General features: G+C 34.9%; 2 protein-coding genes across 3 annotated transcripts; one reads left to right on the top strand and one right to left on the bottom strand.

Annotated features, from left to right (window-relative positions):
- Positions 1 to 2,032: 2,032 nt before the first annotated feature.
- ARF79F (ADP-ribosylation factor 1) lies at positions 2,033 to 2,731 on the top strand (the record flags this gene model as incomplete). Its single annotated transcript, XM_035730710.2, has 3 exons — positions 2,033 to 2,371; positions 2,407 to 2,531; positions 2,570 to 2,731. Exons 1-3 carry the CDS (start codon positions 2,113 to 2,115, stop codon positions 2,729 to 2,731), a joined length of 546 nt encoding a protein of 181 aa, XP_035586255.1. The 5' UTR covers positions 2,033 to 2,112.
- A 3,490-nt stretch (positions 2,732 to 6,221) lies between these two features.
- Positions 6,222 to 18,431, bottom strand: MS3_00001451 (uncharacterized protein). Of its 2 annotated transcripts, XM_051208907.1 has the most exons (6): positions 17,722 to 18,431; positions 17,466 to 17,678; positions 15,441 to 15,581; positions 10,408 to 10,807; positions 9,012 to 9,204; positions 6,222 to 7,160 (listed from the first exon to the last, which is right to left on the bottom strand). In XM_051208907.1, exons 1-6 carry the CDS (start codon positions 18,079 to 18,081, stop codon positions 6,770 to 6,772), a joined length of 1,698 nt encoding a protein of 565 aa, XP_051074314.1. In that variant the 5' UTR covers positions 18,082 to 18,431; the 3' UTR covers positions 6,222 to 6,769. The 2 variants fall into 2 exon arrangements, with proteins under 2 accessions (XP_051074314.1, XP_051074313.1); XM_051208906.1 differs by having other exon boundaries at positions 8,574 to 17,678; positions 17,722 to 18,241; positions 18,288 to 18,431.
- Positions 18,432 to 18,707: the final 276 nt, after the last annotated feature.

Genomic DNA, 18,707 nt, shown 5'->3' with positions numbered 1-18,707 from the left:
TCTCGACTTGTTGATGATATTATAGTGAAAAATCTGAAGCGTCCTTAACCTTCAAACTTTATTTTCAAACTTGTTTGTCAAAACGTCAAATTATTTGTTGAGTATGATATGCGTTTTAATTGTTGTGTGAAGTTCTTTATCATGTGGTGATGTGAACGTTTATGCTTCTGATGAACGTGGAGCCTACGACAAGTCAGAGATTATCGGTCGTTGTGGTCGTGTAAAAACACTCACTCTAACCCTTCTGAGTGTCTAGTCTAATCGTCTGTGAATCATAAATAATTCAGAGAATTCCATATTTTTCACCTCCGGTAAAGTTTCGCAGTTACCTGACTCTAATACCTTTATAGCTTCTAAGGATTCCTGTTTGGGCTCCTTCATGTTTTATCGTAATTGGATGTTTTTCGATGTACAGTTTGGTGCAAACGTGAATTTTTAATCTGTTAAGCTAAAGAGGTTAGTAATTATTTGATAAGTCAAGAGCATATTTCTCCGTCTGTACTGAACAGGATTCAGATGCAGATGTTTCTGGGACTCAAAGTTGGGTTATCGTTCTAGTGCGAGATTTTCCATTGACTTTCTCTGGACAGCCTTCAAGAGATCACGTAAGAGAATATGATGCTGAGGTTCTTTTCGAATAAGTTCTTTCGCAAGCACAGGAGACTGTTAATTAATTTTGGAGTCAAGCTGCTTAATCAAGAAAAGGTATGATTAAGATGACCTGAAGTGATTATTTGTATTATATCAAAAGATGAGCTTGGGAAGGATATCCTTAAGATTCTACAATTAGTTCGTGTCAGTCGGATGATGTTTGTTTAGCCGGGATATTCATTCGTGGTCTCCCTTTTCAATGAGATAATAAGCTCTGCAGAATTTCCCCAGAGAGCAATTACATTCGAGTGTATGCCGTACAATTACTTTCTAATCTCATGAGGTTTGATCGTAACCGCTACACACTACGATATAAATAATTAATGCAAAAGTGTCGCAAGCTCCGCAAGACTAGAGTTTAGATAGGTTTTGATAAATTTCCTTGAGTTTTTAAGAATTACGAGTCCCGTTCGGCCTGCCTGAGTTGCTATACTTACACTTGGGATATCAAAAGTATGTGAGTAGAAGCCTTAGTCAATTGTAATTTGTCGGGGAAATTCGTTTCAGGATTGTGATCAGTTGAAAGGCTGGTTTTACGTTTCATTTATGAATCTGAATTCCTTTTACGTAAGTATAAAGGTTATTATATCAGGATTCGAGGATTGCCATTACCATGCCAGGGGAGTTCTGAGTTGCTTAAAGAACTCAAATATAGGCAGAGAGACGACTTATGTGTCTGAGGAGTCTCGCAACAGATAGCGAGTATACTAACTAGAGTGTATCTGTCTGGTATGTATGTAATATGAAAACTAAACACTCAGCTACCCATGTGTATTTTCAAGGGCCATATGAACTGGCACTGCATATTTTGTGCCTCATTCAAGCAAGACAGTATGCTTACAAAATGAATCATGAAATAATTGTAGATAATTTGGTTTCACTCTGATGATAGAAAGTTTATAGTTATGTGGAAGGTAAGCGCAATGTAGCATCAACTCCAACCAATACTGTTTGCAGACAGTTGTTTCGAGAACCTTTTGGACGGAAAATTATTCAGAACAAGATGACTAATTATACATTAGCTTGATGGCATGTTTAATAATTTGGATACTTCACTCCACTGTGATAATATCTAGTCTTCCAAAGAGCAGAGTTGCATACTTTGAACAAAATAAAGGGACTCAAGCTTACACTAATATTTCGACCGATATGTGGGATAGCATGGATAAACAAATCAGTTTTGTAACTACATTCACTTGAAAATTATGGTTCAGGGCTGCGCATTAACTTTGAGGTTGTTTTATCAGTTAAAGTAATAAAATTTCTCTTATCAAAACATTTATAATTAAATAATTATGAGGATATGAAGATTTTGCCGACCACCATTTTGTTATTTGAAGTAACTTTGTTAGACTACTTTGTTTGGCTGGTACGTCCATACAAAAAGTAGTGTGGCTATTTCAATCCCCAGTGACGTAAGGCGCTTAGGTCACAACACTCTAGGAATCATCTTCAGTTAATATGGGTGGAGTTTTTTCAAATTTGTTCAGTCGTCTGTTCGGCAAAAAAGAAGTTCGTATCCTGATGGTTGGTCTGGATGCTGCTGGCAAGACAACAATATTGTACAGGTTAAAACTTGGGGAAGTTGTTACAACTATCCCTACAATTGGATTCAATGTTGAAACAGTGGAATATAGAAACATTAGTTTTACGGTGTGGGATGTCGGTGGTCAAGATAAAATACGTCCTTTATGGAGACATTATTTCCAAAACACTCAAGGTAAATCTATTAAAGTTGGGGCTTACATTCCATAGGTTTAATATTCGTGGTTGACAGTAATGACACTGATCGCATTGGGGAAGCAAAAGACGAGTTGTTCCGTATGTTACAAGAGGATGAGTTACGAGATACACTTCTTTTGGTGTTTGCAAACAAACAAGTACGGTTTACATTCTCAAAAATTACAGTCATTTTTAGGACCTACCAAATGCTTTAAAGCCTACTGAGCTTACAGATAAATTAGGACTACATCAATTACGGAACCGCACATGGTATATTCAAGGAACATGTGCCACAAACAGTTCTGGTTTATTTGAGGGTTTGGATTGGCTCTGTCAAAATTTAGGCGGCAAGAATTAATAAGTCTTTTGCATTTTCATTCAAAGTGCTGTGAGACAACGGCGATTGGCCTTTTTCTTCCTACTTCACATGTTTCTTGGTTTCGCAAAATCTGTTGTGTACATGTGATGTAACCATGTGACTAGATTTCCGCAATAATAAACAAGTGAATTTCGGCCCATTCGTCGCTTGCATTTTTCCATTTTCTTTTTAAACTTGTTAATGTTTTAATGCAAAAAACCAAATGTCTTATACGTGACTAACGTTACACTTCATATTTCGATATCTGATTGTAAACTTGGCTAATACAATGTCCGTTCTCTAGCTTTTGTTTTTTTTTTATCGGGTATTCATAAATACTTTGTGCGTCTAATGCCTCAGGCATATCTAGGTTTTATTCTGGGGTTTTCGACTCCTTAGTATTAGGTTTCAGGACTAAATCAACCTGATTAGTAGTCACTAACTAGCGTCGTCTGTGATCACCGGTTAATTTATATATCCTATCATACCTATGATGCGAACGATGGGACTCTAGCTGACTGACTTATTAGCGCAATCATGTCTATTCCATATGTGCTGTCAAAGATAGACAAGGAGCACAGACTGGATGCTACAATCCATACACCGTTAACTTGATGTCGTAACTATGAAGATTGAGTTTCATGTTTCTAGCTGTAGCCTCTGCATGACATTCCATCACAGGATATCCGATATGTAGCGTGAGGTTTGAACAAATCGGTATCGCTTCTTTGATTCTCGTTAACCATAATAATAAGCAAGTAAAAAGCTTGAAGGCTTTTGCTGTTCTACAGTATTATTGCATTGACATCCGCCTAAATGGGCTAAACAAATACATCGTAATACCTGATATAGTGAGATCATGAGCATCTGAAACTGGTGAGATGGCATTGATGAAGTTAAATCGAGGAAAGTAGGTTACGGAACTTTTTATTGTCCATTGCCTGGAAAAGACCTACAAAACGAGTCCCAAACTATCATGTAGATCTCAGGCTTTTGGGTTTTATTTGAGTATCTTATTATTGGGTTCAGACAACAAGGTCCTGCCAAACGGAACGCAGCATTCTAAAGACACTGACTGACTGCGGAAACTAAGATGTCTTTGCTTCTTAGATTAAACCTCAAGAAATAGTGATAATTATAAACACTAATTGATTCATTAACTGAGGATTCTCAGAATATTCCAGTTTGGGACAGGTAGAACTAGGTAAGTACGACTGATCGTGTTACGCTTAGAATTCGTGATAAGCACGCAATTAAGTACATAAGAGTCGTCAGACAGTGCAAATACTACAGGATTCTTTATCGACTCATGGTTTTTAGTCGCAGGCAACATGATTTCGCAAGCTAACCAGTTCATCTAGATGACACTATGTCACGGCACATATACAAGGGATCTCTTGTGCTTCCGTTAAGTAACATCTCATGGGATTCAAGTTTGCTGTGTATAAAGTCATCAGATAGTATATGAAAATACATCCGGATATTTGTAAACTAGTTCTTTATGATTTACAAAACCCAAGCCTCGTCACTTACCTACCTTATAGTAAGAAGTCCGGGAAATCAGTGCAGCTCAATGTTCAGGAGTCTGAAGGCTTGCTGAAAATCCCGTTTATTCTTTGCAAGTGTAACTCTAGATTTTCACTCTAAAGTAGAACCAACGGTCCTTAACCAGATGTTTCAGCCGGTAGCCCATTGTGCTTTGTCCGACAAAGTACTGCAAGGACTCGGAAGCACAAAATCACGTATCACCACCTGTCAGCTCTTACTAGTTATAGTCAAGCCGATAGTACAACGTAAATATGCCACAGATATTCAAGGTTTGATATCGCCATCGTCTGTAACCCTTTTAATCAAAGGCTACCAACCTAGTCAAAACAGAAGTCAGGAGTAAATGAGTTCGAATATATGTGTAGGAGGTTATCGATGTGTTGAGAATCGTTTGATCTAAGTTGGCTAGTAGTTGCAAGAGATGCGTAGTATGGTGTACACACTCGTGATCTGGTCAGGATGAACGCCTTCGACAAGGATGTGTCCAGTAAAACTAACCATGTCAGAATCTGTATTGAAGACTCGCAGAGCTATTTATTCTGAGGGTTTATTGACCGCTCCAAACCCTTTTCTAAAAACCGGGGGCTCAAATATAGTCAGTTAACGATTTTTATTGCTAAGTAGGTAGGCGAAGTCAAGGAAACTAATACCTAGGTCGAGGTATTTAAATTCTAGTTCAACAATCAGATGACGGCCATCTCCCTGAAATGAACGGCGATTTCCGGTGAGTACCAGATTCAATCGTAAAAAACACTAATTGATTTAGCAACTCTGACACTGATGGAAAACGTATAAACTGTATCACTATCAGTGGGACGGCCAGGTATAAAAACCCACATTATTCTCAGCCACGTCTAAATTTCGGTCACTATCTGATCTGAGCACCCGTACATCTGGTCGTTACTAGGTATTGGACAGTTACACGATAACCTTTTCGAGCCCAGCACGAAGATGTAAATCCCATTGATGTATAACCGACTAAGTAATCTCGGTGGAGTGTTGAGAACGTCCATTTTGATGTAGCTGTAAAAGTAATAATACTCATGATCAACCTAAGATAGATCAGTGGATCTCAGTAGTCTACTGAATCAAAGAAAGCTTCAGGACTCATCACGACGAGGTGCGAGTACGGTGGAAAACGAAGGCAACTTAAAAGTCTACCAAATGACTGGTAGAAATGATGGCAACGAAACGAAATACGAAAAAAGGGTAGCTATATAGACTAACCATGGAAACAGGCTAAATAAGTCGACATTTAGTGGGAGTGTCGTTGGAGAAGATAAAACAGTAATCTACTCTCAAACTAGACGACTGGGACGCTCTGACGGACAGCTCAGCTGGGAGCTAATTGCTTCTCAGCAGTTCACTATTCACTACTAGTATGAAGGATAAGTTAGTATCCGGTCCTAACTGTCTGTGAAGATGAAAAGGTTTCTGGTTCAATAGTTCTTTTCTAAAAGCATTGAATGAACAATACATGGTAATTCAGTTGTAAGCATTTTTCAACCAAAATGATCATGAAATATGCTATCTTTGAATACACCGACTAACACTAGACAATGCTTTGTAGGTTATAAAAGAATGGCTGTAATAAAACATTTCATGGATCCCGCGATTTTTGTTTAGATTGAGGCTTTATTCATTTGGATAATCCACCTACCTGAAAATTCGCATGTCTTAGTAATTTGTTACCCAATAAAGCGTAAATAACTTTTCTAAATTTGTATTGTTAAATTTATTCAAGTTCCAAACTTGGGTATCTAGTTGATCGATATTTACCAGCAAACTACGTGATCAAAGCATAATCCGAATTAACAATGTTGATGATGTAAATGACCAACTGAGTTGGTTTTTCATGTTTCGTTTGCCCCCGAGCTGAGTGCCTCTTACCAAAGGAAGAATGATATGGCTAGTTCTCGGTCTAAACATGAAAACTGAGAGTGCTTCTTAAGTCTTAAACACAAACTAACTTTTGGGAATGTAATATCAGGGCTATTCACGACGGAATAAAAGCTGTGTTGCAGATGGTAGATTTAATAACTAAAACTCACAAATGAATTTGAGTTCTTAAAACTAATAATTCATCTTAAAAAGATATGCAACCAAGAACTTCAAGATGCCAGTACTAATTCTTCTAACGCCTACAGATGACAAGTTTATGAGATTCAGTTAGTATCTAGCGCTTAGTAGGATTTCTCCTATCCAATGTCCTAGTGAAGATGTGATGCAAAAACTCAGTAGCTACATTTGAAAACCCCAATAATAAACAGCTAAACTGTATGGTTCGTTAACACTGTTCGTTCGGCTTCATAACCATTTAACGACCAAATAATGCATCTACCTCTATTCTATAGAATATTATTTGGGGCCCGAATATCTCAATCGTAACACCCTGACTGAATTCATCAGGCTACGGAACCAAATGAAAGGGTAGTAATAAGTCATTAGAGGGCTTTATGCATAAGATTTATGCGTAATATTTGTGGTAAGTTAACATTGTGTCATAACACGGCATAAGTTATTCAAAACAAACAAAGAACGATTAATGCGATTGATAAGCGGCGTAGGGCAAAATGCGATGCCTTTGTATTGATTCAAGGTTTTGAGACTTTTCGAAATTTGACTTAACATGTTTATAAGCGATTGTAATGGCCAAGAATGTATTATTACTGCACTTCTAACGAACTGATTTGGATTGCAAATAAGCTCATCATCAGTGCTCAATCTTCTCAAGTAGTGAACTAAGTAAGATAAACAGGTAGTTTCAGGAGATACCAGCCAGTCAATGAATAAATAAGACGAAAAGCCGACAGCTTTCGCCAAATAAGCAAACAACCAATGGGCATTGGGAACAGCATGGAGAGTCGTTTGCTGATATAACCTAAGAAATGGAAAGAAGGACAAAAAGAGTGAAATTGAACTTTCAGAGTAGCAAGATTTTATGTTTTTATTGTAGTTATTTTTTAAATGGTGATATATTATATATTACACTTACCATGGAGACAAGCAAAATAATAATGTGAAGTTTTATCTGTGCATTCTCGATGAATAAGTAATTTCAGTGCAATGAATATCTAAAGTAAACACATTTACCTCCTGACTACTCTATTTATACATTATGTAACAACGATCACATTTCTTACAAAACTTATTGATTATTATATTATAAACATATCAGTCAAAAACGAAACAAACAACACGATATGTTTTGATATACGATCAGTAAATATTATAAAACAATTTAGATATTTTCTTCCACTCACCAATATATGATTTTATTCAGACTAGATTATCTGGTCAGCCTGAGTTATCACAACAATTTGCACAAACAATATGTTGAACTTATTAACTCTCCTTCATACCTAACGGTAATTAAAACTACTAAACTCTTTTCAACAGAACTTCAAGATCGTAGTTGTTAAGAGAAAATTTAAAAGGCTAAATATTGTAGATAGAATATAACAGCGAGCATAAAGTGAGGAAAAGGGAAAGAGTAAACAGAAAGAATAAATATTTAGTTTAGATTAGTTATCCATCATTGGTTCAACAATCATACATTCTGGCAATAATGTCAGATGATTAACTGCATAATAAAACAGTTAATTCTTCGGTATACAATGAACACTCATTTCCAATACAACGGCGAATATTATAGACAATCAGATGGTACAAATATGAGGAGCGTTCCTTGCAAAGTTGTAGAATGAACTCCTTATGGACGTGACTAGACTGCTAACACTTTACTGTTTCTATATTGATGATGCTTTTATATTGGTAAAAACGAAGTCGAAAAGGGCAATTAGCTTAACATGGTTGACAATATTTCTCCACAAATTAAGTTCTTTTTAGGCGAAGAGCCAAATAATGGAATCTCACTTTTTAAATCCTATTGACAAGAAGATTCGATAGAATATTATAAATAGGTCAAGTGAACAATATACCCATTTCTACAGTTCTGCATCACTTAAGTACAAATGAAACTTAATGAATATCTTGACTCATTGTACTAAATTGATTTGCTCTGACACCAGTGAAGAAGAATTAAGAAGTATCCGTAACCTACTTAGCAGTAATAGATATTCTACCAAATTCATCGACAAACACATTAACTAGATACAAGTAAGACCGACTACAATTGCTGTCCCAAAGAAGTCATTAATTTTGAAACCACAGTTCAAAAAAGATGTTGCTTGTGACATGGATAGCACAACCGTTAATACAGACATTAAATAAGTCGTTAACTGCAGCCAAGTAAAATATTGTATTTTAAAATGGTCCTGGAACAAAGACAAACCTTCTGAATTCGTTATATCTGATGGCATTCATTCGTTTAACTGTTCATGTGGAGCCATTTACATAGACGACAGACTTAAGCAATTCCGTCAACTATACGTTACTATGCTGTATGGTTGAGTAAAGGGTAACTAGGGACGAACCTAGTGAAGTTCCATACAATAAGCTGAGAGCCATATATGTGGAAATGATACAACACGAGTACACGAACATGGGTTCTAATCCGTTATCCAGTGCCAGTCAGTTGAGTGTACAAACTACTGAGCTACGGTCCAGGGCGATTAAATGTAGTTCCTGAAAAGATGTGTCGATAATATCACGAATTAGTTTTTAGTTACAGTTACACCATTACGACAGTCCATTCTGTGGTCATGTCATATACGCATCAAATGTAATTTGATAAAAGAAAACCTGGGGAATTAAAAAACACTAATCTTACTCTGTAGATTTGATATGGTCCTCAATCTGTATCCATAGGTCCAATACTCGGAAAAGTTGTGCATCATCCTCGGAAAATAAGATAATTATTGAATTTTCATAGCTATGTACCATATTTGATTCACCCAACTCAATATCCATTAATAATTCATGAATAGAGCTTAATATTGACCAAAGTTGTAGATCATTAGGATCTAAAATTAGATGAGAGTTCTATTTTATGTAACGATCAGGATTACTAATGTATTCCGCCACAATACATATCTTTGTGTCTATTGGGAAAGTCCTACGACGCAAAGCATATTGCCAAGAATATTTACAATAGTAGTGGTTAGCAAACACTTTAACATAATTCATGAAGAAAAAGTAATTCCATGTCTCACTTCACGTTTTAAAATCACTATATATGGTGTAGTTTTACTAATTATATGAAGAGCTTTGAAACCTATATACCTGATAGGGAAAATGACAGTTCACTTGAAATGAAGAATTGGTTCAACGAGAAAAATATTTAGACACAATTAGTCAGTCTTTAACAGCACAGTAAATTAGTCAAAAGTTGTTTGCCAAATAAACAAAACGTAGAATAATCAGCGTATTGACAAATAAAGAAATAAACCTAATCGATATTGTTAATTGCGTAATTATTGCTATTCAGCCAAGAGAGTAAGTGTCCATAATGGAATAGATAAAATCGAGATAGTAGGAAACTTCAGATACTTCAATTTAATAACTTCTAAGAATTCAACAAGCGGATGTAAAAACATGAAACCGTACAAGTTTTACTAACCGAGAATTTCTTACAATCCAACTACGCATTATCGAGTACAAACGTAACTTATCAGGTTTCAAGTGGTGTTTGTTCTCATCGATTCTATCATACGTTCAGTGTATGTGTGGTTGAAAGGTGATTCTGACTTGAAGGTTTTTGACTACTTTTGTCTGAGAACTATACTGCTAGTGTTCTAAGCTGAGTTGCTAACTAGTTAGGTAGCAAGAAAAAGACTTTTGTTAATGAGTATCATGGACAGTGTGATATATTCGTGTTAAGACTCGTCAGAAAACAAACTGATTATCTTATTTATACTGAATAGAGCAAAATACTTCAAAGTTCTGCATATTAACTTCACTAAGTGAGTAGTATTCGTTAGAAAGCAGCAGAAACGTTCGTAAGAAATGTTATTTATCTGATAGAAACTATGAAGCCACCTTAACCCGCACTGAGAATGTTAAGTAAAAGACTTAAGCTAGATGCTAGTAACCAAAGTAATTAATGGAGAGAGGAAATAACTGTCAAAATTTTGATCTACATGAATAACCATAGTTACATATGTTATAACCCAATGCAAAATAGTGTAGAAGGGGAGTTGATTATCATCTAAAATCAACAAACTTACCTAATTTTAAAGCACTTTCGAGACCACACAGAATAATAATGCGCAGAGATAAACAAGTATCTGGTTCAAGCAAAGATACTTTATCAGATTTAATCTTTTGAGCTTTTATAGTACGCACTATATGAGTAACCAGACAATCACAAAAAGCGTTGGAATCAGAGATTTCTATTTTAGACCTTCGTGAACGGGAGTATGAACACAGTAATTCGTATATAAGTTTGTTCACTATAGGATGTAGATTATTGACCCATAAATGATCGGATTTATACACAAGTTTATACAGCGTGCGCAAACTGCGTACGAAAAAGACTGGCCAAATCGATGAAGAAACATCCACGAGGAATTTTGAATATTTTGTGAAGTATTCAATTAAGCAGACATTTAAAACATCAACTAAAACCTAGATCATAAAAAATTAAATTGTATCTGCGCCAAACGAGATGAATAAAGCGACAAAATAAAACTTATACCACAGAATTATTTTAAGTAACAACACATCCACTTACAAAGACAAAACTATTCCAGTTTTAACTGATTTTGTTCCCTCATATAAATAATTAGCTATGAGATAGAATAATTTGCACTTCATACATAATTTTAGTTTAAGCGATGATGTGATATCGTTAGCAATCACATAGGTGTGGATTGTAAAATAATACATTAACAGTAACGGGATAACCCTAAATACTAATTGAAATAATGAAGAATGAAGTACATACTCTGTAAGACATGGTTATCAAAATTTATCACTCTTCTATTGACGCCATAGTCGAATTAACCAAAAAACGGAGTGAAGTGAAGTTGATGCTGAGTGCTTACGATCCAGTAGTGAAACTGCCTGTTAACAAGAATAATACGTTGAATTGTTTCTCGATAATCACATGACACTCTGTTCACAGACTATATCAACACTATTCATCCATAATAAGTAATTATTAAACTATCTGAGAAATTTGTAGAAAATATAAAACTACTTTTAAATTTGAATAATTTTAACTTGCTTTCTGAAGTGATTATCAACTATAAATAACACTGCTCTACATGATAGTAGAATTAGATGTTAATCAGATTATTTACCATACTTTTCACTGTTCAACGCTCCTAAACTCTGTGTAATTTCATATACTACGCATTGAACCAGAATTTTAAATTATATATATAGTCTTTCAGACAGCGATTTGATATTTGGAAAATAATTACACAAGTTATTAAGAGTTACATGTGATAAAAATCGATAAAATCATGAAAGTGAACTTAGCCCCCATTCCCAACTCAACTGAAATATTTTTAAAATGCATAATGTAATGATAACAAAGATAGAAGAACTACCACCACATATATAACTATGAGTTATTGAAATACAAAAATATTTATTAACAAGTTTCTGAATTGTGACCTGGAAATAAATTTGAACGTGTATAAATAATGCTTGGTTTAAATATCTTATTCTGAAGTGGTACTATTTCTGACCACATCTTTTACCTTAAACTGACAGTTTGTAGAACTATACAGAAATGAAGATTAAATAAATAGTCAGTACTGGAAACATGAGATGATACGTATTATAAATCTAATTATTCTTTATGTTTGAAGCATATTCTGTTTTTACACTGAACTTATGCCAACAATCTTCAATCCATACTTAATGCCAAAAAAGGTGTGAAAATATGGTACTTTCAAACCATATTCTTCTTACCTATTATAGGTCCAATTATAGGTATATATGTAATATTTCTTCATTTTCCTACAAAACATATTGATCGGCAAATGCATAATCAAATTGTTTTAAATATGTATTGGATAAACAAATTATTCTGTGTAGATCAACTTAGACCTTTCATTACAATACCCATATTTTCATAGCAGGTAACACAGAAACTCAGGATATTCGTATATATTTTAGGCATTCAACTGGGAATACTTGGAAATAATTATCATAACTGAATAACAAGTAGATACCGATTTGTTGTAGATTATTGGTGGAATCGTTGGTATTAGAGGATATAATTACAATTAATGAAGATGAGATACTCCCTCTGGATTGAAAAAAGTTGCTTTCCATATATCTGACAGTCAATAGGGGAGAAAAATCTTGGAAACAGGCTAACAAAACTTGCAACTATGGATAATTTAGATCCGATTTGCAAGCAATTTTCGTTACTATTTATATCTTTCATAATTTCACTTAAATTGTACGATTGTGGTTATTGACTAAAAAACATAATGTTGTCACGCAAAACTCCTGACCAATATATTGATTGGTCCCCACTCAATATACTTGTCGTTTTACATACTCTTGTTCTTTCTCGATTGCCGTTATCACATAATCAGGTTTATAACATACCTGTTGCTTGCATCTTAATCAGTGCTTAAATCATTAGTTTGATCAATTATATATTATCGTAATCAAGTGTACCCATTGTCATGTATCTACTAATTTTACTCTATAATTGCGGAATTGACTACTAGACCTTTGTAAACACGCAACAATGCATTTATCAACAAGTAACTCTCTGTGTAATCTGTTTATATTTACTTATTGTATTAACGGATTTTGCGTACAATCATTTACATAAAATTATTGTTATTTGTGTACTTGTAGATTTATCTAATTTATATCAGTTGAACATAGTTTTCGGTTACACTCACATTTACATATATATTTATTTATTATTTGCTGATATTGTCACCTGTGAATCGGTAACTCTAAACGCCTATTATATAAACATTAAAAGTAAGTCACTCTATCGAACTACATAAATGTAATGATCAGTTTAATGAGAGTCGATTCAATATCAGAAATTAGACACCCTACTTAAGGTCTCAATAGAGAAATAATATAGTCCGCTCAGGTTGATGCACTCCTTCTTGCAAATTCTTTACGTCTTTAAGACAAACACTATCCATACGTGGTTGGTCTGCCTCCTGTAGAGATAGTCGATGGGGTTCGGAACCCAATTGATCAGGTAGCTGAAGGAAAATTGTACTCCGAAGTAAAAACAGCGGCAACTCAACGTAATACGGCTTCTGACGAGAAAAAACTACATCAGTTACTAACGGCTTGAGATCTAGTTGACAGGCGACTGTCACAACCGTTGAAATACATGATGCAACAAATGGAGACGTATAAATTAGATGAATAGGTCTCTAAACAGATGCAGCTACAGAAGTTACTCTACAATATATGACATATTGAGAGTTTCAGTGCAAGCCCCAAGCACGCATGGCCAATAAGATGAAGGAAGTACGTCCGGACGCCAGTAGTATTAACACATTACAATCAACTACATTGACCGGTAGTGTCGACAGAGTAGCAGAACCTCTCCAGTAACAGCTAGGTGATCTGATATAGAAATTGGCCTCCTTCCAAGGTATGACATCTACTCTTTACAAAAGGCGTACACGGTCCTTTTCACATGAAAGGGAATTTGGAGGAGTACGCTTACACACCAAGTTAACAAACAGATGCGTTGGTATTGTCTGAAGTACGGCGATAAAGCGAACATATGTACTACGTAATGCTGATTTTCATTCGACAGAGTCAACACTTTTGAAAACTTGTCAGCCAGGCAGTGATGCATTTAAATACTCTTGGCCATCTAGTAAGCCTCCTGTTCCGCGTTGTGGACAGACTTTCGGGCAACAGATTCCCTATAGACACAAAGGACGAAGTCCGTACTATTCTGCAAAAATTGTTGGTGAGAGTTACTCATTTGATCAATGACATTGTACTTCAGGCGGTAAACAGGACATAAACCCGTAAGTCTGGTAAACAATTGCTGATTTTAGACCTTGGGTCGCGTCACTGGTTTTCTTAGGTATTTATTATGACCGAGGTTAAAGAAGTACCCTAAATCCCCCGGTGCTACAAGAATCTCGCGATATGTTCTTACTAATATATTTTACAACTTTAACAGCGGCTTAATGTGGACAAATGAAAGCTTTTCAAAGGAGAGAATGGCGATTAATAAAATTTGATAAATTAAAACCGAGTAGTCGTTTGTGATGCCCGGTATAAATATATCCGATCACGGCATATTTGAACAGTAAATTTGGGATTCATCATATTATTTGATAAGGTAACATATTGGTTTGTTAAAATATTGTAATAGTGAGGTTATAAACTTCATTTTTTCTATAACTCCATAAACGAACTAAGAAAATGCAAGCGCACAATGAATAGCAACTAAAAAGAAAGTTTATGAACTGTTGTCATATAATTTAAGCCTTAAACTTTCAAGTTATGTGATAAATAAACCATTTTGACAGAAACCATGTGAAAAATTAGATCTTTCATTGGCTAATATTAATCTCTAATAAATTGAGAAATTATGAAACGACAAAATGGTGCGGTACCTTAATGGTTAAAGCACCTGACCCTCAAGCACCAGATACTACACCATAAAGCCTGGTATGGAATTACTAGTTTTTACTTTGAAAATGTGATTTTAGACTAAGTAGAAAATTTTTTAACAGGTTATCAAGACAGATAAATCCGATTATACTTATCATAATAAAACAAGTGGAGTGAAAGCTGTGTGCTCAGAGGAGCTTTGATTTTGTAAACCCATATGTTTCTTTAATTTCAATTTATTTCCATATATGCAACCCATTTTAAACTTGCAGTTTCAGTAGTTCAGCCCAATCTTACCATGTATATTTTTCTACATCTTTGCTGAAGAATCTTCCACAAATTGTAAACTTTGGAAATAGTCAAAGGTTTGGACATATCTTTGATAATCTCATTCAAATTTTAGTATGATTAGGGTCTTTTCTCACCAATTAACGACTTCATGTTTTAGAATGAACACCTTAAAGTCCCACGGTGGTTGATGACCTAGCCACACCTACTAAGTCGTGAAAAATTTGTAAGAGTTATGACCACTCAAAGCTGAGAGCGTAATTAAAATGTCGTTGATTACCAAAACTTGTAGTTTTTTCTGTCACTATGAAAGTTTGTGAGTCAGATTAGAATTTCAAGTGACAATAGTGTTCCTTAGAAAAATACTTTGGGGCATAATCAGATCACTTACAGTAAATGCACAATCACGTGTATTATCCATCTTTTTATCATCAACTGTCGTGCATGCTTTTAGAGCGGATCTCCAAAGACGAAAAACTTCAAAAAGAAAAACTTCTTGATCATTATTAGCTTTACCATTTTGGTCGACTATCTACAATAATGAAAAGATATATCTGCTTAGGAAGTAACAGTCCCATGTTCACGAATAAACAAAATGGATTACTTTATTTTGTAAGGTGGGATTCATAATTTGAGTCGTCTTATGTGAAGTGTAAGAGATGGTCCCTTTTGAGATGATGGAGATTTGTAGCTCAGGTGGATGATTTTGATGGGTTTTTGTTCTCTGAGCTGGATGGTCTGATCGTGGAGCTTTCATCGTTCTTCTGAACGACATCATCAGCACAAACTTAAAAATGGTCCCTTTCATTTATAATGACTGACGGCATGCATTCGTTTTCAACTTTTATCATGTGTTTTAGTTATTTAAACTTTCCAAGCTATTTATTATGATAGCTGTAGTTCCAAAACGTTCAGCAATAATAGTTTTTGAGATAATTAATGAATATTAGCAGGATCCATTTTTTGTGGATTCAGATAGTCAGAACCAAAGTGTAATGTTTTGGCGAATTTAGTTTCAATTAATGATATAACGCCCATGCATAAGATATTGCAACAGCATTGCTATTTATGATACATTCCCTACAAGTTAGTTGAGCTTACAGACATAACATTATCACTATTAGCTTAATGTTTTAAGAACTTAAGTCTCAAGAATTGAGTAAAAGATACAAACAGCACTTTGCCTACTTGGGTCTGGATAGTCAAATATTTCTGAGAAACTGTGGCTCAAAGTCGAATACATGCACGAGTAATTCGCAACTGTGGCAGAAATAATCAAAATGCGTCATGAGGTAAGCCCTAACTTGTAATTGTAAAGACAAAAAGAAAAGAGGAAGACTCAACAACACATTGCGTCGAGAACTGGAAGCAGACATCAAAAGAACGAACAGCACTTGGCAACATCAGGAAAGAAGCTTAAGAAAGAGTTGGAGAATCCTGGTCGGCGTCCTATGTTCTACGAGATGTAACAACCTACATCTGATTGGTAAAAGGTTGTAAAACATATTTTAGCGCTACCTTTAAATTTTCATTTAGCTGTACTTCTACCTCAGTAGTGAAACTAGTATTAATTGAGATTCAAGTATAGTATCTGTCGGCACTAAAACCAAATAATCATGCACTAACTACTCTATCCGAGTTAAATATACTTTTTAGATGAAATTCGGCAGCAAACTTTCACAAGGATTTTAAGTATTAATTTGAAAATATCTTATATGTCATTGGATAAACAGTTCGGTGAAGTAATCTTTTTCAATAAGTTCATTCTTAGGGCTGTACAACCGTATATCAATAATAATAAATCAATACAGGGAGGAAAACCAATATTCTTATCATTCTGTTGATATTATTACATACACAGACCATTTTTATACCACTGTCATAAGTATACACCATCTTGTAGTTTTGGAAACTAAAGAGATTCCCTCACTAAAATTAAAATAAACAAAGGGAAGTCTGAATCGTACCTTATGAGAATGGATGATATATATTTGCCATCTTGTTAGAAAATTATCACCTAACCATCTTGCCAAAATGCTTCCAAGATAAGGGTAAAAACGACTGTTTAAAAGCAACTAGAGACTTGAAATGTACTATTTATTGTTTTGATGGATATATCAACTTTATGTAGGGACATTTAAAACACTAGTGAAGATATAGGCAAAGCTCAGATCAAGGTCTGGTAAAGGAGTATTTTGACAACATACCTTAAGCAAGAAAATGGGTTCATAAGTAAGATAAGTCGTAGCACTACGTATCTATTTTTGTTCATGTCGGTATAATAGGGAGATTAATTTGACAGCCATAATGATATTATTTTTCGTAACAATTTACCAACCAAAGATATGCCAAAGAAAGGCAAAAAATACGAAACACTTTTTAGAAACTACACAATAATGTATATGTTTGCACTTACGATATGCTCAACGAGTTTCTTAATTATGCTTCCTAATTTGTTCCATAATTCACTAAGATGATAAAGTAGTAGCACAGTTGATGAGTTGTCCTTTAGTATATCTGATATAAATTCAATGCAAATGCATATTGGAAAGTCCTTGGCAGTTTCAGAATCCTCTAAAGCTGTATCCAGGACGCAACCAATCTTAAAAAAGAATTGAGAAAAAAACATCTGAAATATGATTTTATTTAAAATTACAGAGATATCCACTCACCTTAAGAGCGTTTTGTGCCAAACTGTTTTGCTCATCAGTTATTATATCCTTTTCGGATTCACTTTCGATACATTTATGCGGATTGAGTAATGCTTTGAAAAAATAGTAGGATATTATCCCGTCAGAATTTACGAGCGTAGTCTTAGATGATGTCATAAAACGGTCAAGTATCACGCTGATTAGCTCGGAAAATTCATCTTCAGTAAATTTCGTTACAGTGTCTAAATGATCTTCATCGTTAGATATGTTGCAAAATGTTCTGCATGCAGATCTAAAATCCTTCCAGTATTTCAGCACCTTCCAGGTAAAACTGTCACTATTAGGGGGACATGTGTCGCTCGGTGATGACTCATAAGACATGATGTAAACTCTTGGTTGTTCATATGTGTATATATATATATATATATTGGATGTTGAGACTGATGATATATAAACTATTAGTGAATCACTCGAAAAACAGTTTCCAACACGTTATTTGTCTTCGTAGAATCCCAAACTTTGAAAGGATATCATTTTAAGGCTGACAGAATATACTGTATTAGAATCATTTTCAGATCATTACCAACCAGGGAAATATCACTGCCAAACAAATAAACAGCTGACTTAGGTAAACGCCATATAAACTAACATATCAAACTTAAAGTACTAAATGCCCGAACTCAATGGCACGTTAAAAAATTTAAATCCTTCCAAGGTCGCCCGCTGGTTCGTTTCAACAACCTTGAAGTGAATGACAAAAGACGGCCATTCCGTATTTCAACTACTGTTTGTTGAGTGTCCGTTGGGTTGTACGAATATCAGGTATTCTTTTGTTTAAGTGATCTTTGGCTGCAGCGAAATCACAAAATCATTGCGAAGAACATTGATTTAGCTCTCTTTGTCTTGTGCACACGTTGGATCGATTGGTGATTCATAACTAACCAATCTCCCTATTTTGGGGACAATTTCGGTCGAGGGCATCATGTTCTGTTTGCCTGGAAGCGAAA

This window comes from Schistosoma haematobium, chromosome 1 (assembly GCF_000699445.3).
Source record: "Schistosoma haematobium chromosome 1, whole genome shotgun sequence".
Taxonomy (NCBI): domain Eukaryota; kingdom Metazoa; phylum Platyhelminthes; class Trematoda; order Strigeidida; family Schistosomatidae; genus Schistosoma; species Schistosoma haematobium.
This window is presented reverse-complemented; position numbering and strand designations above follow the sequence as displayed.

Excerpts from the sequence above, each read along its gene's own strand:
- MS3_00001451 (XM_051208907.1), bottom strand. The coding sequence starts at position 18,081 with ATGTCTTATGAGTCATCACCGAGCGACACATGTCCCCCTAATAGTGAC. Across the intron at positions 17,679-17,721 it reads TGGCACAAAACGCTCTTAAG|ATGTTTTTTTCTCAATTCTT; the intron begins GTGAGTGGATAT and ends ATCATATTTCAG. Across the intron at positions 10,808-15,440 it reads CACGTGATTGTGCATTTACT|GTTTTAGTTGATGTTTTAAA; the intron begins GTAAGTGATCTG and ends TTTATGATCTAG.